At 49.8% G+C, this 23,143-nt stretch overlaps 1 protein-coding gene across 8 annotated transcripts in view; it reads right to left on the reverse strand.

Annotated features, from left to right (window-relative positions):
* SGSM1 (small G protein signaling modulator 1) overlaps window positions 1-23,143 on the reverse strand; it is a 90,097-nt gene that overhangs the window by 30,009 nt on the left and 36,945 nt on the right. For 5 of the 8 annotated variants that reach the window (XM_082698814.1, XM_082698812.1, XM_082698810.1 and 2 more), the window contains exons 6-16: window positions 21,059-21,126; window positions 20,642-20,787; window positions 20,378-20,509; window positions 16,544-16,668; window positions 13,154-13,221; window positions 11,911-12,074; window positions 11,371-11,503; window positions 7,136-7,300; window positions 4,721-4,859; window positions 2,160-2,224; window positions 87-232 (exon numbers count right to left, since the gene is read on the reverse strand). In XM_082698814.1, the coding sequence (XP_082554940.1) occupies window positions 87-232; window positions 2,160-2,224; window positions 4,721-4,859; window positions 7,136-7,300; window positions 11,371-11,503; window positions 11,911-12,074; window positions 13,154-13,221; window positions 16,544-16,668; window positions 20,378-20,509; window positions 20,642-20,787; window positions 21,059-21,126 (1,351 nt within the window). The remainder of the gene's footprint in view (window positions 1-86; window positions 233-2,159; window positions 2,225-4,720; window positions 4,860-7,135; window positions 7,301-11,370; window positions 11,504-11,910; window positions 12,075-13,153; window positions 13,222-16,543; window positions 16,669-20,377; window positions 20,510-20,641; window positions 20,788-21,058; window positions 21,127-23,143) is intronic. The other 3 variants (XM_082698815.1, XM_082698811.1, XM_082698816.1) reach the window with 1 other exon arrangement.

Raw genomic sequence — 23,143 nt, forward strand, 5'->3', positions numbered from 1 at the left:
TAACCAGGTGGGTGTCTTGCTCAGATGACCAAATGGTCCCCCCACTGGCTATGCTCCACCGTAGGCCAAGCCAGGCCAAGCCTTACCGTGCTGTCCTGAAGGTACTGCTCCCAGATCCTGGCCGTCAGCCCGCACCCAGCATCGCAGGGTGAATCCGGAGACACAATCATGTGATTGACCAGGGCTGACAGGTGGGTCCTCACAGTGGACAGGTGTCTGCAGTAGGCAAGCCCTAACGAGGGAGGGAGGGAGAGTGCCATCATCCACCATCCAACCCACCTTGCCTTACCTCATGGATCTCAAAGCACTGCCTCACCCACAAACCTTGTAAACCCTTGTGACCTAGAAAGTCCCATCATCCTTCTCTTCCAGACAAGCAAGGAGCTCTGAGGGGCAAAACCCCTTGCTGGCTTGACTGCTTAACAGTTGTATGAGCCTGGGGACATCTGATCATCTTCCTCAGCCTGGGCTAGGGTTACATTACCTCTTTACCTGGAAGCCAAGGTATTTAAGCCACAGGCAGGAGGCAGGGAAGGAGCAGCAGGAAGGAGGCAGGAAGTGATCCCACAGGCTCACAGTGCCTCTGGGTGCTTCCAATCCATCCCAGGAGAGAAAGAGAATGACAGAGGTGGACGACTCCTTTTTCAAAGTGCAGCCAGATAAAGAAGGCCCTGAGAGATGCACCTGGTTTGCTCTCAAAGATGGTTCTGCACTCTTACAAGCCACCAAATTGCGGCCCTTCATCTGCTCTGCCCTGGGCACCTGGAAGGCACAGTGCCTGGTACACAGGAGGCACTCAGCAAATGCCAGCCTGTGTTTGCTCTATGCCCCCTCCCTCTGGCTCTCCCTTATTAACTCCCAGAGAGGACCCTGGGCCATCTGGAGCCTGAGGACTGGCCCCTACCAGCAATGAGGAGGAGGAGGGAGAAGAGGAGAAGGAGGAGAAGGAGGAGAAGGAGGGAAAGGAGAGAAAGGGGGAAGAGGAGGAAATGGCTAACACTTACACAAGCACATACTACATGCCAGGGAACTGCCCAGAGCTCACATCCTTAAGTCACTAAATTCTCATGACATATGGAACAGGTACTCCTACATTCTCCATCTTAGACATGGGGAAACCGAGGCATAGACTTTTTCTGTCTCTTGGCTGGATCATAATGCTAGGAAGTGTGGAGTTGGGATTGGAACCCAAGCTGCATAGAGCCAGAACCTGGGCTCTCAACCCCCATCAGGGAAGGGCCATTGAATGCATAACACTGTTTGAGATGCATCTGGACCCCCATGCATCTGGACCTTCCTCCATGAAGCCTTTCTATCTGGGCTCCATGCCAGGACCTGAATTAGGCACCAGGGATGGATGAAAACAGAATGGGCAAAAACCTTGATTTGGGGAGCTTACACTCTCTCTGTCCCTCCAGGGGCTTGGGCACATGGCTGGCACTGCTGTTCTCCAGGCCCATGCAGGATATAGCAACACTTTTCTAGAATCCCTGACAACACAGGTTTTCTCTCCCCCATTTAGGCTGAGAGGCTGAGAAAATAAAATGTGCTAAGAATGAACACAGCAGAGTAAAAACAAAACAAAACAAAAACAAACCAGCTTTGTGGTCAGGCAGGCCTGGGTTTGAGTCCCAGCTCTGTCCTAGGCGACCTTGGACAAGTCACTTTGCCTCCTTGTGCCTTCGTTTCCTCATGTGTTAAATGGAAATAACCAGAATACCTGTGTCTAAGTTTTAATTTTTAACTTTTCTTTACTCTTCTGCTTATGCCCACAGGTGAGGGGAACTGACTCTGAGCACCTATGACAGGTAATGCCAGCTGCTAGGGGTTTATTCACGTTTCTCATTTCATTCTGAGAACAAACCCTCTAAGGCGGGCACTGGGATGCCATGGTGACTAGCCAAACCCCTCCCCTGAGGAGCCCCATGGTTGGCTGCCCTCTCTTAGAGCCCAGAGATAAAATTTATGCCCAGGCTCTGCTTGAGGAGGTTCAGGCTCTAAGACGTCTGCATAGCTTCACTAATCTAGACACATCTAGGAACTGGGGAGCTGGGGTTCAGGTGCCAGAGCCAGGCTCCTTCCCTTGATGCTGATGCCATACAACAGGCATTTGAGAAATGTGCCCATAGACCACAATGGCAAATGAGACCGATACGCACATCCATAGAAGGCTCTGGAAAGGATCTGGTACTTCATGTTGTCACAGAGGAGCTTCAGCGGGGCCCTGCGGTGGAGGAAGAAAGGACACGTAGAAAAGACCACACAGAGCCCATGTTTCCTGGAGGAGCACAGTTCATTACCTGCAAGGGGCAGATTAAAACCAGCCAGGCAGGGGCGCCTGGGTGGCTCAGTTGGTTAAGCAACTGCCTTCGGCTCAGGTCATGGTCCTGGAGTCCCAGGATCGAGTCCCGCATCAGGCTCCCAGCTCCATGGGGAGTCTGCTTCTCCCTCTGACCTTCTAGCCTCTCGTGCTCTCTCTCACGGTCTCTTTCTCAAATAAATAAATAAAATCTTAAACAAAACAAAACCAGCCAGGCAAGGGGACTCTAGGAGGACTATGGTTTCTACCCATACCGCCACTCCTCCTGTTGGCTTTGGGGTCTCTCTCTCTCCAACTCTCTGGGGCTTGGATGGAGCTGATTCGACCTAGTACAGGACTCAGGCTGGAGTCACAGGCATTGGGTAAGAGGTGGTCATGTGATCCAATCTGAATCAAGGACAATGAGCCCCAAACTCATTTTGTCAGAACTACAGAGAAACTCACACTATTCTCTGCTCGAGTCCCTAAGCCAGAAGGATGTAGGGCAGTGGCTGCGGGGATCCATTTCTGCCCTGCATAAGGAGGGCCTGCCTGAGAATGAGAGCATCATAGGAGCGTCTGGAGCCAACCATGCCTGAAGTCACTGCACTTCTAGACTCCTTAGTTCTGTCAAGATTTTCTTTTGTATGTGAACCAGTCTGAAGTGGGCTTCTGTCACTTGCCCAAAGAGCTCCGACCTCTGAAGTGACCCAGCTAAACCAAACTGAGCCAGACCAGGACTCAGAGTCTGGTTGACTGCAGAGTAGGTGATGCCTCAGAGCTTCTCCTTGCATGGGAATTTGGGGAGGTGGGGTGCAGCTGGCTGAAAGAGAAGAGAGGAGTAAGGACCCAGCACTAGTGGGGAAATCAAGGACTGCTGATGGGCGTGTTCTGCATCCTCGCAGAGAACAGAATGGAGGAATATACGCATATTTTTTCTCAGGACATCCTGGGGATACCCAGGAAAACCGAAAAAGACAGGAAGGAGGCATGGCTAAAGTGCTCCAGTTACACACATAGAACCATTAAGCATGAAAATCAGCCTCATCGTGCCCTCAGGTTGGTGGGGCTCAGGATTGGTCAGTTTACCTAAGAATAGCATCACACACACAGCTGTTCCACAACAGACTTGGCTATGTGAAAGAGGGTGAGCTCCCTATCATTCCAGGTATGTAAGCAGATGCCACAAACGGGGACACTAGGTTAGAATGGCACTAGGTGCCCCCTGGACCACAGCACAAGAATCACTTGGCATTTCTCCAACATTTGGATTCCTGGGCCCCGCACACACCTACTGGATCAGGACCCCTATGGAAGTTGTCTCAGAAGCAGTGTCACCTCCCCCTCGTGGTTCTGAAGCACACAAACGGGAGAAACTCTGGTTACAGGGGTGCTTCTCAAACTGACAATGTGCACATGAGCTTAGGATCAAGTTAAATGGAGATTCTGCTTTTGGACCATGTGCTGAAAGCCAGGCCTTAGATGACTACAAAAATGTGATGCCAGCTCCCACCCCTTGAGCTCCTATGGCTGAAGACTGGACCACCCACCGGGACAGAGGCCCAGCATGGAAAAAGGGACTCCATTCTCCCCAGGCAGGCCAGGTGGAGTCAGCTGGGAATCAAGACCAGTCTCATTATTGCACTGGGCAGCTCTGAAGACACATGAGATCTATGGGCCAGGACAGAGATGATCTGGGGGATCAAACTTTATCCAATAAAATAAGAAGCGTTACTTACTGAACATTGCCAGGCACTGGGTACCACATGCTGGCCACGTTAAACTGGTATCTGATTTGTTCTTAGGATAGCTAAACAAAGCAAGCATTTGTATCCCCATTCGGTGGAGGAGCAAACTGAGGAACGTGTGGTTGGCAGTGAGTAGTATTTCTAGTTTCTGCCTTTGAGGAGCATGACAGGACTGTGCTTCCTGGCCTGCTGTGGATGGGGTCAATGAGGCATGAGCAGAGAGAGTATGTCCTGCATCCAAGGTGGAGCCTCTCATTGTTGTCCAGGTGCCCCAGAGCCAACTTTCACTCTGTCACTGGACTGGGAATATTCTAGACGGTTTGGCTCCATCAGCCAGGCCCTTTAATGTGCCCCAAGCAGAGCCCCCAGCTGACCCACGAGAGACACATGGTATGCATGACAAACCATCCTTTGTCCTACTGAGCGATTGAGATTTCAGGACTGTTTGTTACTACAACATAACCTTGGTTATCCTGACTGATACATGGAAGGAAGCAAAGACAGCTAGGACTCCACAAGGCTATTCCATAACTTATGTTCCATAACTTATGTTCTTCGACAATTCCATAACTTATGTTCCTCCTCTGAATTCAGTGCTAGGCAAGGAATGGGCATCTACAAATCTTTGGCAAATCCCTCCATAACCTCCACCCACAGATTAAGGCCCTCATACCTCTCATGGTTGCAGCCATTGGATGAGCCGCCATCGACCAAGCCACTCTGTGAGCAGGACGAGCAGGAGGATTTCCGGGGGCTGGGTTGCCATAGGGGTGGTAGGTTGCTCACGGAGACATCCATTAGGTCCTGGGGGACTATGGTGGGCAGGAGGCATGGAGCAAGAGATCCAGTGAGGCCTATGTGGGTCACAGAAACCTCATCCCAAAGCAAGCAGCTCACCTCTAGGCCAGCCTGGGGACAGGGAAAGACCCTGAATTTGACAGTCAGAGACAACAACCCCAATCATTATCTGACCCAGACCTATGAGCCCACCTGATTCAGTGAAAGCTACAACCAAGACCCGGGACCCTCAGCAGACAGGCAGAGCTGAAGATAGCTGAAGAGAGAGGAAGTAGTGGGGTGTGGGGGGAAAGATAGAAAGGGAGACAAGACCCAAGAAAACAGACCCAGTACCAGAACAGGAAGCCAAGCCTCACCATGTTGTCATTCAAGTGTCCTCACAGGAGGCTGACAAGAAGGGAGAGGAGCCTGATGGGGGCTTCTGGGGAAGGATGATGGTCCTGAGTCCCCAGAGACAGACTCTCTGGGAGTGAGAGTCTCTAGTAGAGAGACAGAAGGGAGCCTAACTCAACAGATGAGGCAGGGTTCCCAAGGGCAAGGGACCCAGGGGAGTTCCTGCTGATGAGCCCACCTACACTGTCCATCATCCTGAGCCATATAGCTATTCCATCAATAGGTCTCAAACAGGTGAGTGACCTCCACCCAGAATCATGGGGGGGGGCTTATTAAAAAGCCATATGCCTGTATCCCACCCCTGACCTACTGAACTTAAACCTCCTGGAGATAGAGCCTTTAAGTCTGTATATCAAAAGACAATTTTAATAACAGCAGCCACGTTCAAGAACCAAGAGGGCATAGCTGATCTCCTAACATGGATATTGGTGTTCCTGATGTTGGGCTCCCAGGATACAGCACTCAGAGTTTCCCTCCCTGCCTTCTCTTCCAGCTCCATGGAAATCACCATGTCTCCACAGCTGCATGGAAAACACAATGGTGACTCACACATTATAATTTCTATCATTAACTTTCTGGCCTCTTGGCAGTTCCAGACAGGTGCAAAGACTATATTTTTTCTAGGACAGGGCTCAGTAGGCAATTTTCCATCAAGGGCCAGAGAGTAAACATTTTATGGTTTGTGAACCCTTTGGCCACAATCACAACCACTCAATTTTGCCGTCATCGTGCAAAACAGCCATTCACAAGATGAAAATACGTGAGCATAGCTAGGTTCCAATAAAACTTTATTTATGGGGGGCACCTGGGTGGCTCAGTGGGTTGGGACTCTGCCTTCAGCTCAGGTCATGATCTTGGGGTCCTGGGATTGAGCCCCACATCGGGGTCTCTGCTCAGTGGGGAGCCTGCTTCCCCCTTTCTTTGCCTGCCTCTCTTGTGATCTCTATCTGTCAAATAAATAAATAAAATATTTAAAAAAGAAAAAAACTTTATTTATGGGGGCGTCCGGGTGGCTCAGTCGTTAAGTGTCTTCCTTCGGCTTGGGTCAAGATCCCAGGGTCCTGGGATCGAGCCCTGCATCAGGCTCCCAGCTCAGTGGGAAGCCTGCTTCTCCCTCTCCCACTCCCCCTGCTTGTGTTCCCTCTCTTGCTGTGTCTCTAACGAATATATAAAACATTAAAAAAAAAAACTTTACTTATGGACACTGAAATCTGACTTTCGTATCATTTTTCACAGGTCACAAATATTACGATTCTTTTGATTTTTTTCAGTCATTAAAAAAAATGTAAAAACCATTCTTAGCTCATGGGTCTCACTGAATGAGGCTGGCTCTGGCCCGTGGGCCCTAGTTTGCCAAGCTCTGACCTAGGAGACTGAGAAGGGTGTCCATCTGTCCCACAGGCCATGCCTTCCAAGGATAATGGGTAATCTTGGTCTCTTCTCTTGGGCTGCAAGGCGGGAGTTGTGGACCCAGGGTCATCTGTTATCTGAGCTCAGGAGCAGACAGGGCCCAGCCCTACCCACGATAGTGCACAAATATCCTCCCCAAGCTGACTCACTGATGAGCTGACCACGAAAGACCAGTGAGCCCCTGCAAAATGTTCTAGAAATGCATCCCCAGGTCTCCACCAATCTCAAGGAAGCATGGATCAGTTTCAGCAAGGTGTGGCCCATATGCCTCAGTCCCAGCCCCTCACACTCTGCTGGCATCACCAGTGGACCCCTTCCCTACAGATCCCACAACACTCTTAGCAGCATTCTGCCACGTGGAGGCTGGACAGCATGAGTGCATCTGTTTGGCTCCTGCTTCCCTCACCCTGGGGACCAAGACTCAAATGACTACATGGCAGAGGTGGCCAGCACTCAGCCCCAGGTGTGGGAGGTGCCCCGACATTACTGGGGGGCTGCTGCATCAGGCCCGGCCTGGGGAAGGCGGTGCCCCATCCAGTTCGTGCCCTTGGACAGCCCCTGGCCACCACCAGCACAGATCGGCCGGCAGGAACCACCATCCAGGCGGGTCTCACGGAATTGAAGACAGTGCTGCCCAGGGGGTCAGGAGCAACTTGAAACACAAAACAAAAAATACCAGTGAAATGAAATGTCTGAGGTGGGCAGAACACAGAAATAGCCGAAGAACCCACCCTTCAGGGCTTTACCTCTCCCCTGCCTGGCTCTGCATAGCTTCCATGTACTGTGTTGGCATCAAGGAAGAAAGAATGCTGATGTTTGTCAAATGCCCTACAAAAGCCTGCTTGCTTTCTCATCCTTAGTGACCCCATCGGGGATCCATCTCTTCTCCCATTCTGCGGAAGTGGAAACTGAGGCTCAGAAGGACAACAGTGCTTAACCACCCACAGCCCTAGCAGGTGGTAACTGGCATTAAGAGCCTTTTCTCACTGAGGTCCTGCTTCTCTTTCCACTAATGACAGCTATCACCTACTGAGAGCAAGTATTACTATCCCGTTTTCCAGACTTGGGAACTGAGGCACAGATGTAAGCATCATGCCTAAGACCACCCAGGGAACAAAGAGTGGAGATGGGATTCCGACCCAGGGCATCAGACCCCAAGACCCTATTCACAGTCTTCTGACTGATATCCCCCCTCCCCGCCCCATATTATCCATGCTCTATCTAGACCAGCAGTTCTCAATGGGGGCAATTCTGTCCCCTCAAGGGCTTTTGGCAATGTCTGGAGACATTTATTATTGTTACAACCTGAGAATTTGGTAGATGCTACTGGCATCTATCCAGTGGGTAGAAGCCAGACACAAGACACCCCACCCCCACCAAACACATCACACATCATTATTCAGTCCAGTATGTCAGCCCTGCCCTCTTAGAATCTCTGTTCAATAGGAATCCACCCTGAGCCACATGCTTAATTTAGAAATTTCCCATAGCCACACAAAAAGGAGGAAAAGAAACAGATGAAATCAATTTCAGCAATATATTCTGTTTAACCCAGTATATCCCTAATGTGACCATTTTAACTGAGAGTCAGTATAAAATGACTGGTAAGATATTTTGCATTCTTTTCTGGTTTTTCTCCAAAGTCTTCAGAATGTGAATGTCTTTTGCACTTAGGGTACATCTCCATTTGAATTCGCTGCATTTCAAGTGCTTGGGAGCTGCATGAAGCTCACGCCTACCACGCCAGATGGTACAGACAGTCCCAGCAACATGGGAGTCTGGAAATGCCCTCCTCTGACTCTGAATCTGACTCCACGTTTCAAAACTGGTCTCTGCCTCCTCTGTGCCCAAGGACCAGGTGTTGGAGACGGAGGCATGAAGATACTGAGAGGGGGTTTAGAACCATTTATGGCCACATCATCCCTCCCACAGGCCCAAACTCCTCTCTTATTCCTTACCGCAGGTATCCACAAACTTTTTCTATAAAGGGCCAGATAGATAGTAAATATTTTTGGCTTTGTGGGCCATACGGTCTCTGTCACAACAATCCCACTCCATTGCTGGGGTGTGAAAGCAGCCATACACAATATGGCTAGGAGTGGGCGTGGCTGTGTTCCAATAAAACTTTATTTACAAAAACAGGCAGTGGGCCAAATTTGGACCACAGGAGGAAGTCTGCCCATTTCTGACTTGGGCACTTCTTCAGGAAGGACTTTCTTGCTCTCTAAGATGAAAACCACACATGATTATTTGTGTTAGCTCTGTTGAGGCTCAGGCCCCTGGAGAAAATCAACCAAGGATGGAGCGCCATTACCATGTGGGCTGAATCAGAACTTGGGGAGGAAATGGGTGAGACCACAATCTGTCAAAACAATCTGCAAGCTCTGGAGCCAGGCACCTAGGCTTAAATTCCAACCATGCCAAGGATTAACTATGCCTCTCTGAACCAGTTTCTCAATCTTTCTGTGCCTCCGTTTCCTCTTCTGAAAAACAGAGGTTGTTGAGGACACTGGTACCTGCCTAGGAAGACTGTGATGAGGATTATATTAGTTACAACATTGGAGGGACAAAGGCAGGCTTGGCACACGGTACCCAGTATTACTGACAGAGCATCTGTCAAGCATTTCAAGTTAGGTGTCTGACACTAACTCCTCAGAATAGGATCCTGTATGGGAACAGAATGCGGCTGTCCTCCCCATTCTATAGACAAGGAAATGAGGCCCGCAGAGGGCAAGTCACTTGGCCACACTGAAGGGGCACAGGTGAGTGCAGGGATGTATGCTTTTCTCAACAGAGGGCGATTCTGCTCCCAGTGGGAACCCAGCAGCACCTGGAGACATTTCTGGTTGTCCCCACTTAGTGGTGGGGTGTGGGCAGATGGCGGTTAGTCAGGGGCCAGGGGGATGACAGGGATGCTGCCTGATATCCTATAAGGCCCATAGTGTCCCTTCCCAACAACCACCAAGAATTATTCCATCTAAAATATCAGTGGTGCTACCGCTGAGAAGCTTTGTTCTAGTTAAACTAAGTCCACTGGGGTTTCCCCAGGGGCAGACAAGAATTCAAGTCCCAGGAGCGTATGTGGGAGATGTTTCCAAGAAACACGGGTAGGAGAGAGGTGAAGCGACACGAGAAGGTTCTGCCAAGGGTTACCACATGGGTCACCACCATGGGCAACTGGTGCTTGATCTCCCAGCGGAGGGGAGAGGGGTCTCTGGGAGAGCTGTAGAACACACAGGCCAGGGCTTTCTTTCTGGGGGATGGGGCGCGAGGGAGCCAGGGCATTGAGACACTGACTCCTGCTCATCCTTGGCTGAGGGCTGCTCCAGTGATGCTCTGACTCCCTGACACTTCCTACCCCCCCCTTCCTCCCACCATGGGCAGAAGGCACTCTAGGATGGGGGCTGGCTGCAGAGTGGCAGGCACAGAGGGGTGTGGGTAGGCACAGCCAGTGTCTCTTCTGCTGACACATGCAGAACCAAAACACACTAACATGGACAGCCCCCAAGGAAGAAAGACACCCAGCACCCAGCCTGGCTCCCAGCAGGTGCCTACACATTGTTTGTTGGATGAGCCCCTGTGCAGAGAGTTTCCTGGGAAGGCAGGCCCAAGGCATCAGGCTCCTCTGATCAATCAGCTCTCTGGTGGGGCGGTAAGACTCATGGTCCTCCCAACAGGCTGAGAGGGTTCCAGACCCTGTTCCTGGGTAGGAAGAGATGTAGTGATGAATACTTCAGGATACTCTTGGGCTCTTGGTGATACAGAAACATGAGGCCTGAAATGGTTAGCCTACCCTTGCCAGGAGGACATCTGCTTTCCAGAGAGCCTCTCATGGCCCAGCTGCGGTTAGTAATGCAAGGGGAGGCTCAGAGCCATTATCCCTCAGACGGAACAACAGGGCCACCAAAGGTTAAATAAAATGAGGTGGACAAAAGGAACCTACAGCTTAATATCGAGTTGTTGAACAGACATTCATAGGATGCTTCATAAATGCCAGGCCTCTTTCGAAGAACTTCTCAACTATTAGCTCATGTAACCCTCATGATAACCCTGTGGTGATGATGACCTTGACAGTAGGAGTCTGTGTGAACCAAGCATTGGCACCAGGCGAGCCGCCATGCAATGCACTGGATATACATTAGTGTCCCAGGTGCCAGGCTCCCCGTGCTTTGCTTCCCCTCTGCTGTTTTCATTGCCATTTCTTGAGGGCCTACTGTGTGTGGGACTTTATTCTACAGACTTTACATTGATCACCTCTTTATCTCATTGAATCCTGACAATGTATCAAAGTAAAAGAACAACCCTGTAATAGCGGCTATAATGTATGTGGTCTGTGCCAAGAGTCTTACCTCATGTAATCCCCACAAGGGCCCTATGTCCCAGGTGCTGTGAACATCCCCATTTTGCAGATGGGGAAACCAAGACACAGGGGGTGAAGAAACTTGCCCCAGTTCAACCAGGATTCCAGAGCCCATGGCCACTACCCCAGGCCACCTCCTGAGCAGGTGCATCTTTATTATTAAGCTAAGTCGCCTGTGGTTCTCATTTGGGGAGAAACCGGGATACTAACTCCCTGGTTTCAGGTCCCCCCCCCCACCCCTGACCCCTGCTGACTCCAGAGTCCAGACCAGTCCAGACTGGTCTTCTAATCCCAAACACCTGGAATCCTTCACATGGTCAGCTAACTGTGGATCTAGGGAGACCAGAGACGGGTCAGCTTACCAAATTCAGACTGCATGCCAGGGTAGATGATCCTGAACACGTAATCTGTGGCCTCGTCGTCTTCCTTGTCTGAAGACGTGGACTCGGCAGAACCCTGAGGGCTTCGCTTGCGCAGCTTGGGAAATACTTTGCCCTGAAAGAATGTGTCCCATTGCACAGTCCTTGGGATACGCCTGTTCCCACAATCTGTACAGCCTGAGGGTTTCAGTGGGATATGTGCCCACAAAGCCATGTAAGGATCCACGGGCAAAAATGACCACTGCCCCAGGCACCTGGGTGGCTCAGTCAGTTAAGCATCCGACTCTTGATTTCGGCTCAGGTCATGATCTCAGAGCTGTGAGACTGAGCCCCAATTTTCAGGCTCCACGCTGGGCATGAACCTGCTTGTTTCATGCTCACCCACCCCTGCTCACCCACCCCTTTCCCACCCTGCCTGTGCACGAGCTCATGCTCCTCTCTCCCTCTCTCTCTCAAAAAGATGATCACTCCCCACAGCTGACCCCCCACTCCAGGCTCCCTGGGGCCTCTGCGATCACTCACCTTTCCCCGCTGAGACCAGAGTGGAGGGTCCAGCTGCCCATGAGGGAGCAGCCCGTTTTCCAGGCACGAGAGGAACTGCAGGAGGTGTCCTCCCTTGGGGAAGCGGAAGGGCGGCCTCTGGATCCCGTCCTGGCTGACCAGCACCACTGTCCCGCCGCTGTCCACTGCCACCATGACCCAGCCAGAGGAGATCCAATGGGAAGTCACTATGAGGCACGGGGATGGGGCACTCCCGGCACACACATCCCCCTAGGCATGCCAACCCAGTCCCAGGGACCTGCTCCAAGGCTCTGGGAAAGGCCTGGGCAGAAGGTCGGGAGCAGTTTTTAACCTCCACTGGGCTTCTTAAATCCCACCTGCTAGGGTCACTGGCTGGGTGGTATAGGACATGGTCCAGAACAGTATGGCTGGCCTCTGTGAAGTCATCCACTGAAGGGAAATGGGGCCCCCAAACATCCGATGCTCCTCAAGCACCCTCTATGAATCAACCTGACCTATTTTTGTATGGGGCCTTTCAGATCTTTCCCTTCTCAAGGCAGTATTTCACTTGCTAGCACATATTGTGCTAGCAATGTATGTATGTAAGCACAGCACATTAAAGGCAGTGTCTTCTGAGTATTTTGACTACTCAAAATAGACCTGTGAGGCCTATCTATTATGGTCTATTTTACAAATGATGGAACCAAGGCTCAGAGAGGCTATGTACCTTGCCCAGGGCTGCACAGCAGGGCCTGGATCTGAACCTAGGTCTGTCTGACTCAATAAGCTTAATGTTTCTTATCTTGGTGGGACACAGATCCCTAGCTTCCTACAGCAGGATGGCCTGCTTTTTCTGAATGTACCTTCTCTGAACTTTAAAGGAGAACTCTAGTGATTAATCCTGGATCTTCAGAGCTCCGGCTTTGGAATGACAAAGACCTGATTTCGAGTCCAAACTCTGGAGCTTCCAGGCTGTGTGACTTTGTGCTAAGATGTGTAGAGCCCTGCTTGGCACATCACAAGAGCTCAGTAGGTGTTAGCCACTAACACCATGTGTTGGATGCTGAGCCCTTATCATTCATCATAGGATGTTCACAACAAGGCCAAGAGAAGGTGCTGCTGTGCTTCCATTTCATAGATGGGGAAACTGAGGCTCAGTGAGGAGAATTCACTTGTTTGAGGCTACACCGGTAATAAGGATGTGGGGCCAGGCAGGGGAGGCAGGAGGAACACCCCGGCCTCGTGCTCCCCCCACGGTCCCTACCTTGCTGGTGGCAGTGCAGATACACAATCTCCTCTAGGCGGATGGTCATGGCATAGTCCCAGTAGACGCTAGAAGTGGAGGGATGGTTAGGTCCACAGGGTGCCTACTCACCCCGTCGTGGCAAAGGGACGAGAAGGCCAGAAAACCACACTCATGGGCTTTTGCACCCTTCTCACTGGTAGGTCACTAGACCCACCAGTCCCCAACATCTGTTTGTCAGACTTCAAATCCCACTTCCACCAACTATACTGAATCAGTCCCTTCTCCTCTCTGGGCCTCAATTTCCCTAGCTGCAACATGAGGAAGTTGGAAGAGAAGCTCTCTAAGGGACCTTCCTGCTCTGGTCTGCACCACAGTCAACCTTCCCAGGGCCCATGGGGCGAACATTCTCAGAGGGCAGCCAAGCATACAGGGGTTTTCAGAGTAGCAGCCTCTACGGAGCCGCTTGCATGTGAGTCTTAGCCAGGAGGTCCTTCCCCAGACTCCTGCATAGTGCCCATCTCCTAGGGTTGCAATGGTTTGTTTTCTCCTGTCTCCCCGAAAGGTGCTGAACTGGGCAGTGACTGGGTTTTGCTCACTTCTGCAAGATTCTCAGAGAATAATATTCAGAGCTAATGGCTGCCCTAGGGCACCCAGTAAACAGAGCAACTCTTCAACTACCACCAAACATCAGCAAGGAGGAGCTGTGGCCACAGTCCCTTTGGAGCTGTGTAACTTGACACAAACAGGCTCCAGGTTCCAGCCTTCAAGCTAAGGGCTCTACCTGCATTTTCTCACTGACTCTTTCCTGTATGCCTATTCCAAGCTTCCATTACCGCATCCCCATTTTACAGCAGATGAACAAACTGAGGCTTGGGAAGGGGAAGCTGACTGTCCAAGATCACTCAACTGGGAACGAGCAAGAATTGAGCTTCTGTTATCATTTTACTTGTTTTAACAGCTTCTAAAGTAGAACTGCTGGGTCATGTAGTAAGGGTAGGTCCTAAGAAACTCCCAAACTGGTCTGTGAAGCGGCTGTGGGGGGAGTTCCAGCTGCTTCTCTACATGGCAGGGCTGAGATCTGAGCCAAGTGCCCACTGACTCCAGAGTTCAAATAGCCACCCAAATATCACCCAAATATCACTCTTGGGTGATATTTCCTTGTATATACTAGGAAAGCCAGCTGGGGATCTCTGACTCCCATTGTATAAGAGAGGGTACTGGGAGGGGGGACAAGAGAAGAGGTCCTGAAGCTCCTCAGATGAGGACCACTCCGCCTTCTTTCATCATCTCTTGGTCCCCAAAGAGACACCGGAACCCCTGGGTGCTCCCATTTCCTACACGCTAACCCCGATGTTTCTGCCCACTGGCTTTTTCTCCTTCACTGAGCTCCAGGTTCCAGGCAGGAGTAACAAGGATTGATGGGGGGGTTTCAGAGCCCAGGCAGGGGAAGTCTCCAGCCCCATCAGTAATGACCTTGAAAGTGCAGACTCCATTGGAACCAAATATTGATGTGTCTATGATGTGCCTGTTCACAGAGGAAAAGGTGAGGCAGAAAGATGGAAACCGGGGCGCCTGGGTGGCTCAGTGGTTTAAGCCGCTGCCTTCGGCTCAGGTCATGATCTCAGGGTCCTGGGATCGAGTCCCACATCGGGCTCTCTGCTCAGCGGGGAGCCTGCTTCCCTCTCTCTCTCTCTGCCTGCCTCTCCATCTACTTGTGATTTCTCTCTGTCAAATAAATAAAATCTTAAAAAAAAAAAAAAAAAAAAAAAGAAAAGAAAGATGGAAACCCCAGTGATCTGAGCTGGAGGGGGGTGGGGGTTGCTTGGCAATCCTTTGGTTCAGTGTTTCTTTGAAACAGCATTAAAAGTTGTCTGCCCATACTACCCTGGGCTTAAGTCCAACCAACAAGCAGGGCCCTTGGGCTGTGATGTTTGACAGAAGAGACTTCAGTGTATGGGGAGCCCTTGTAAACCCTTTGGGAACCCTCTGAGAGTTCAGGGAGATCACTTACCCAGCCCCCTCATTTGATAGAAGCGGAGAAACTGAGGTCCAGAAATAAAGACATACCTCAAGTCACCCAGGGGGATGAGGATTGAACAAACACGTGGTTTTGCAAAGTACATTTATGCATTTACCCACATAAATGTGTTCCCTCCAGTATAATGTAAATGCAAGATAAACTCTGAAAAGGTAAAGGTTTTCCTCTCCTTTTCTTCATCTGCTCTCTCTCATTTAGCCCAGGGCCTAGCATATCACAGGTACTCTGTCAATATCTGATGAATGAATCCAGGTCCCCTGACTTTCCTGCTTCATTTCACAGAGATTATGTGGGCACTGATGAGTGGCAGGTGCTGGAGAGAAGACATGAGCATGAAAGAATCCTTGCCTTCATGGAAATGAAGTCTAGAATGTAACAGCTGGTATATGGGTGGGCACAGATTTATTACATGAGCATGATTTTAAATGCTATGAAGGAGATTCAGGGCTCCATGTAATCCAAATTCAGCTGGCAAGTCAAGGAAGGCCCAGGGTTTAAGGTGAATAAGCTGAAACAAGGTCCTGGGCCAGGGGCATCTCATCGGCCCTGCACTGTTCCTTGGGGAGGGTTTCAGAACCCTGGAATCTGGCTGGAGCTGTTATGTCGCCCAGCCCAAAACAGACTGTACCTCCCACTGACTGTCTCTGAAGACAGACGACCACCTCGGCACAGGAAGTGGCCAGCTTAGAGAACAGCATCAAACACACCAAGGCCTGGGGTTCCTCACACAGAAGCCTAACACAAAACAGAACGCAATAATGGTGTTCTGTTTATGTTCTATGAAAAAAGAGCCCTTATTTTATATATGTAGCTGCCAGGACTCCTTGAGCTGAAATAATCAGGCCAGACACACTCTGCACAGTGCCTTTCTTCTGTCTGTGTTCCTTCTAGGGCCCTTCCTTATTGTGCTGGGACAGGGGATTGCAGCAGGGAATCACTGGTTTCTGAGTTTCTTCAGAGCATGACCCCAAAGCCTTCGCTGAGCCTTATAGATCCCAGGGTATCACAGGGAAATGCAGCCCCAGACCAGATACCCACTAACCACGGCCTCCCACTTTCCTTCTTGACCGAGTGATGGGAAGGGAGGCAGCAGATGGGGGAATATTTGCCATTGGCAGGTTTCCAAGATCTCTGTTAAGATTTCTCCCACTGGGTGGTGCTTTGACCAGGGTTTGCCTAACTCCCATGCCCTAACATTCTTCTTGCTGGTTTCTAGATCCTCCCAATGAGCTACCTATAAGGCCACCACTGTAGGCAGGCTGGGCCACGTGGCTGCAACCACCAGACTGAGCAGCGGGCAGGGGAAGGGCACGACGGACAGAGCACAAACTTCCCTGTGTGAAGGGTAGGAGAGGGACCCGGCACCTTACCTCTTTTCATAGTCCAGGTCCCCCATCGACCCATTCATTAGCTGGTTCGGTGTCCACTTCAAGGTCATGACATCAGCTGTCTGGTGCAGGGACAGGTACCCTGGCACAGCCTCCATATCATCCCTCTGCAGAGAGAGGGCACAGGCTTGGTCAAAGTGTCACAGTGATCGTGGGTCCTGGCCCATCTGCTTTAGGATGCATAACTAGAACCAAGAGGCTACATCATGCCCTCCAAGACCATGGCCATTTGGAAGATCCTGAACCTCCTTCCAGGTGGCCATGCCAAGAAAAGTTTGTAACCAACCCCTCAGGATGGGTTCTGTAGATCCAGCTAGGAAAACTGTCTGCCCCCCCCCCTCGACTTTCATACTCACACCTCCTCCCCTCAACCAAGGTCCAGGAGCTCTGCTGTAAGGGCAGGGCTGGTGGCTCTCTACAATTAGGAAGCAGCTCTACCCCTCTTCACCACCATCCTCTTCTTAACAGAAGACATTTATCTGGCATCATTTTGGCCAGTCTTAAGAGGAAAAAAGAGGGCAGCTGAGCTCTATGTCCCATCCGCAGACATTTTCCAGAATCCCCAAATACCCACACTGTACTTCCTGCCCCAGCAGCCTAATCCTCTGTCTTCCCAGTTAGCCTTCAGAGCTTCTCACCTGCTCCCTCTGCTTTACCCCAAGTGGGGTGTGAGGGAGGGGACCATCTCCAAGCCTCACACATAGTGAAGGTGATCCATTTAACCACACAAGCCTGCAGCCCCGTGATGGAGCACAATTTCACATAGTAATGCACCTGAAATGGGGATGCACCTGATAGAGTGGTATCTCACAATCATGGTCACGGCCTGATCTCATACAAATTCGGGCCTAGCTGTTCAGATGTTGTTACTTTAATTCAGGTTTTTTTTTTTTTTAAGATTTTATTTATTTATTTATTTATTTGACAAAGACAGAGAGGGAGAGTGAGTGAGCACAAGCAGGAGCAGCTACAGAAGGAGAGGGAGAAGCAGGCTTCCCACTGAGCAGGAAGCCTGACACGGGGCTCTATTCCAGGACCCTGGGATCATGACCTGAGCAGAAGGCAGATGCCTCACTGACGGAGCCACTTGGGCACCCCTCCATTCAATTCTGAGCGTGATTGTTACTTCATGTGTAGAGTACAGGTGCTATTTTAAATGTCTTTATAAAGATTAGACTGATTCATCTTTGAATCAAAAAGTGATTGTGCAGAAAGACGGGCAACAGAGCAAAAGGGCACTGATGTGATATTGGCCAAGCAGACACACTAGTCATGGCTGCACAGATGCCCACAGTTCCAGATTCTCTCGTAAAGCAACAACCAAGTGCACATATTTGCAAACCTCTGACACTCTCGATCAGAAGTCTGCAAACTTCCTACAAAGGCTCAGATAGGGGAAAACTGGGGGCTCTGGGAGCCATATAGGCTCTGCGGTAACCAGTCCACTCTCCCTTATAGCCTGAGAGCAGCCCTACACAATACGTCATGGGCATGGCTGGGTTACAATAAAGCTTTATTGGCAAAAACAGACAGAGCACTGCATTCAGCCCATGGCTATATAGTTTGTTGACCCCTTCTTTTGATGGAACAGAAGACAATATTTGGTGGAAAAATATAGACAGCAATGTCTCTCAGTCAAAAAGTGACATGAAGATTAAGGGGCGCCTGGGTGGCTCAGTGGGTTAAGCCTCTGCCTTTGGCTCAGTTTATGATCCTAGGATCCTGGGATCGAGCTTCGCATTGGGCTCTCTGCTCAGTGGGGAGCCTGCTCTCCCTCTGCCTGCTGCTCCATCTGCTTGTGCTCTCTCTCTGTCACTATTTCTGCCCCTCTCTCTGTCAAATAAATAAATCTTTTAAAAAAAATTATGTTTCCTTGTGTGTAGTTACAAGTATAATGTATGACTTAAAAAAAAAAAAGTCCAAATAAGTCTCAAAGAGCTCTTTCAAAAAGTGTAAAATGAAATTTCCAAGTAGTGAGAAAACATTTTATAGAACTTAATAGCACTTTCCTTCCTGATGGTTGTGTTTAAAAAATGGGATGTCTTAAGTTCACAGCTTCTTAGATCTGAGGAGATAGGATCTTGTACCCACTGGGATGTTGATACTAAGGCTCAGAGGAGAAGTGACTTGCTCAGGGTCACCTGGTGGTCACAACTGTGACCTCAGAGCTGGAGTAGCCAACAGCTCTCCCTCCTCTTCCTCCGAACTGAGTCCAAACACCACACTGATTCAAAGGGGATATCTATTGCTTGAGGGCAGGGGCTTCATGCGTCTTGCTCACCACCCATCTCTGGGACCTGGACCAGTCCTGGGCATAGAAGGTGAATGATAAATGACAGCCTGAACTCTCATAGCAGACAGCCTGAATTCAAAGCATAACTTTATCCCTTCCTCCCCACTGTGCACACCTCAGTGTTCTCACCTTCGATAAGACTCCTTGCCTCAAATGGTTGTTGTGAGCTTTAAATGAGTCAGTACAGTTAAAAGAACTTAGCATGGTGTCTGACATATGGGAAGTGCTCCATAAGTATTAACCATGAAGATATTTATCTTGATATCCTAAGCATCTAATTCATAGTTGGTTTAGGATAAATATCTTCTGAATGAATGAGTGATAACAAGAGAGAATGGATGGATAGGCAGCTGGGTGGACAGGGGGGTGGAGAGATGGACTGGAAGATAAAAGGACCAAGAGTTGGATAGATGGATGGATGAATGGGTGGATGCACATAAAGATGGGTAGGTGGATGGATGGAGAGACATGTAAAGACTGGTAAATGGATAGAGGGATGAATGGATGGATAGATGGATAGATGGATGACTGAATGGATGGATACAAGGATGGATGGACGGATGGATGGACGGATGGATGGATATAAAGATGGATGGATGAAGAGATAGATGCAAAGATGGGTTGATGGATGGATATAAAGATGGGTAAATGGCTATGTGGATGGATGGATAGACAAGGAAATGTTGTCATATGGTTGAATGGATAGAGAGTTGGGAGTACTGTTAGACGAATGAAGAGACAGTGAATGCACAGATGAATTACTGAATGGATAGATGTAAAGATGGATGGATGGATGAACAGTTGACGGATGGATATACGAATGGGTGGATATAAGGATGGATGGACAGATAGCTGTAAAGATGGGTTGACAGATGGCTGTAAAGACGGGTAGATAGGGGCACCTGGGTGGCTCAGTGGGTTATAGCCTCTGCCTGCGGCTCCAGTCATGATCCCAGGGTCCTGGGATTGAGCCCCGCATTGGGCTCTCTGCTCAGCAGGGAGCCTGCTTCCCTTCCTCTCTTTCTGCCTGTGTCTCTGCCTACTTGCGATCTTTCTCTCTGTGTGTCAAATAAATAAATAAATAATCTTTTAAAAAAAAAAAGAGGGGTAGATGGATGGATATAAAGATGGATGGATGGATGCGTGGATGGATGGATAGAAGGAAATGTCATATGGATGAATGGACAGAGAGATGGACTACTAGTAGATGAATGAAGAGACAGGTATGTGGGTAGATGGATGGATGAATGACTGAATGGATGGGTATAAAGATGGAAGAATGAACAGTTGGATGAATGGATGCATGAATGGATGGATGCATGGATGGATGGATAGAAGAAAATGTTGTCACAGGGATGAATGGATGGAGAAATGGAGTACTGGCAGATGAATGAAAACACAGGTGTGTGGGTAGGTATATGAATGAATGGATGAGCAACCTGGAGCCAGAGGGAACTTCTGCTCTGTAACTTAAATATGGACACCCCCAACCCCAGAAGACCCGGGCCCAACATCTCTCTCACCGGCTGAACCAGAACGTTGTTCTTGCCATAGAGCAGTGTGGCCCTGGAGTTCTGATGCAGGGACTCCACATAGTCACGGGCAGAAAGGGATGGTCGGTCGTCCATGCTGCCACTCGAATGCCTTTTCTGGATCTGGCAGTGTGAGAGGAGATGGAGGGTGACGCCTAGGGTGACCCTCAGAGTCCCACTCGTTCCCCATCTCCCCACCTAGTCTGGAACCCAGCCCAACTCCTTCCCAGGGCTCCACAGCCCACCCTTACTCACACAGAGGGCTGGCCGCTTGGTGGGTGAGTCCTGCCGCAGGTGCGAGCTGTGGATGCGGTGTCTCTGCACAAGCTCGTCTGCCGAGGGGTCAGTCCAGAAGTGATCTGCAGTCTTCATCTTGGTGTACTCTAGGGCACAGGGCCCCACTGCGGAGCATATGGGGGCTGGGACTCTAGAGTCCCGGACGGTCCACCTTCCCCCGCCATGGGCCACCAATTTTATCACTTCTCCCCTCCAGCCAGTGAGTACCTCCAGGGTCTTCCTAAGGAGAGGCCAGTACTAGACCCTGGGAGCCAGAGCCAGGGAACAGGTACGTTTTGGTGGAGGAGGCTGGAGGGCAATGAGAGAGGCCCTTTGAATATAACAGTGAGCAGAACCCAGAGACCCAGATGAAATTCAGAGCACTGGACCACTTACCCAACAAAGATGCAAGGATGGGGCCATCCACGGGGTCCATCAGGAGGGCCTCCTTCTCATAGTACTTACTAGCAAGAGAAAAGGACAGGCAGGTTTGGATGGCGACCAACAGAGAATGCACAATCAACTCTGACCTACTGGTTAAAAGTGGACTGTGTTGGGTCTCCCTCTGGTCACCTCTCTGAGCCTCAGATACCCCATCTGTAAAATGGGTGTAATAAAAATAGATGTCCGAGGGCTGTTGGAAAGCCTTTTGAGAGAGACAACAGATGTGAGGCACTTAGCACTGTGCTTTGCATGGAATGGCTGGAATGAGAGTAACAGGAGTAACGGTTACAAAGTGGTTCCTGCGGGGGCCTTGGGTGACTCGGTCGTTAAGCATCTGCCTTAAACTCAGGTCAGGATCACACGGTCCTGGGTCCGAGCCCCACATCACGCTCCCTATGCAGCAGGAAGCCTACTTCTCTGTCTCCTACTCCCCCTGCTTGTGTTCCCTCTCTCTCTGTCAAATAAATAAATAAAATCTTTTAAAAAAATAAAAAACAAACAAACAACAACAACAACAAAAACCAAAGTGGCTCCTGGCTGGTTCTATCGACTTCTGCCACATCTTCCATTTCAGACGGCAAATTGCTTAGGGGCTTGGATGTTGTCTGCCCTTCAAATGAGGCAGCAAGATGCCTTTTAGCTGTTGTGTGCACTGAAAAGCTGTATTAACAGGACTTCCTGCCCAGAAAGCCCACGTAGGTGATGGCCGCCTGATGTGCTCATGGCGCCTGATGTGCTCATGAGCGCCTGCTGGCTCCTGGCTCTTCCCAATAACTTGTGATATAGGCAATACAATGTTCCTGCTGTTTTGCTTTTCATTTCTTTCTTTGAGTTGTTGTGGAGTGGCTTCTAATTCTTTGCTAACTCATACCATCTAGAAATAGAATTCTAGAGTTGATAAAAACCTTGTTCTACCCTCCTGAGAGGTCTCAGGCTCAGGGAGGGAAAGTGACCTGTTGGAGGTCACACAGCAGGTGGCTGTAGGCTACACCCAGCCTACAGCAGGAGGTGAAGACCACAGGATCGGGAGGGAGGCAGGAGACACACCCAGGGGGTGCCAGGCTCGGCCATTTCCGCCCTTGCTGTGGCGGAAGTCACTTACCCACCTGGGCAGGTGACTACCTTCTCTGAGCTTCAGTGTCCTTAGCTGCAAAATGGGAAGAACAACGAAACTCACCTAGCCAGTTGTTGGGAGGATTAAATTTAGGCCTGCTTGTACAGCAACAGCACAGACCCTGTCTCCAGGAAGTTCTCATGAAATGGCGGCAACATCCTGGTTATTTTATCCCAGAGGAATCTTCTGTCCACCAGAATATTGGCTGAAGCAGAACTGACCTGCCCTGTACACGCTCAGCAGCAAGCTTATACATTTTGGCTGAAGATAAGGTGTCAAGACACTTTCCACTCTGCCGCTCAGTTTCCGTTCCAAAATTCAGCACAAGTTACCTGATCATGAACCTTGGGAATACTGCCTTGAGAAATAGCAGGTAGGACTGGGAGCAAGATGTGACCATCAAGGGTGGCCCAAGGGAGATCCTCTGCAGTGACAGGTTTCATTGGAACAGTTCTGTTCCTGACTGTGGTGTCAGCTATACAAGCCTATGCATGTATTAAAATTCCATAGAACAATACAGGGGAAAAAAATGAGTGTATGTAAAAACTAGCAAAATCCAAATAAAGTTAGTTGTTCGGTTAACAGTATTTTACCAATGGCAATCCCCTATTTTTGTCCTTATACTATGTTATGGAGGATGTTATCACCTAGGGTAGAAGAGACTCTAATGTTTCAGCTTCTATGTGAATCTGAAAAAATAAGTTTAATGAAGAAAGAGGTTGGCATTATTGCTGAAATAAATCACTAATTCCTTTTGACTGACTTATTGAGAAAGCACAAGGTCATATGCCAAAGGCAATACTTACAGAGGCCCTGGGAATTTAGCAGAATTTAGGTTCTAAACCCATGTCTCTACACAGGGCAGAGATGTGTCACAAGAAGATGAAGAGATTAATTGGACTCCAAGGCCTGGATTTCTTCCA

The sequence above is a fragment of the Mustela nivalis genome (genome assembly GCF_964662115.1).
Source record: "Mustela nivalis genome assembly, chromosome: 14".
Taxonomy (NCBI): Eukaryota; Metazoa; Chordata; class Mammalia; order Carnivora; family Mustelidae; genus Mustela; species Mustela nivalis.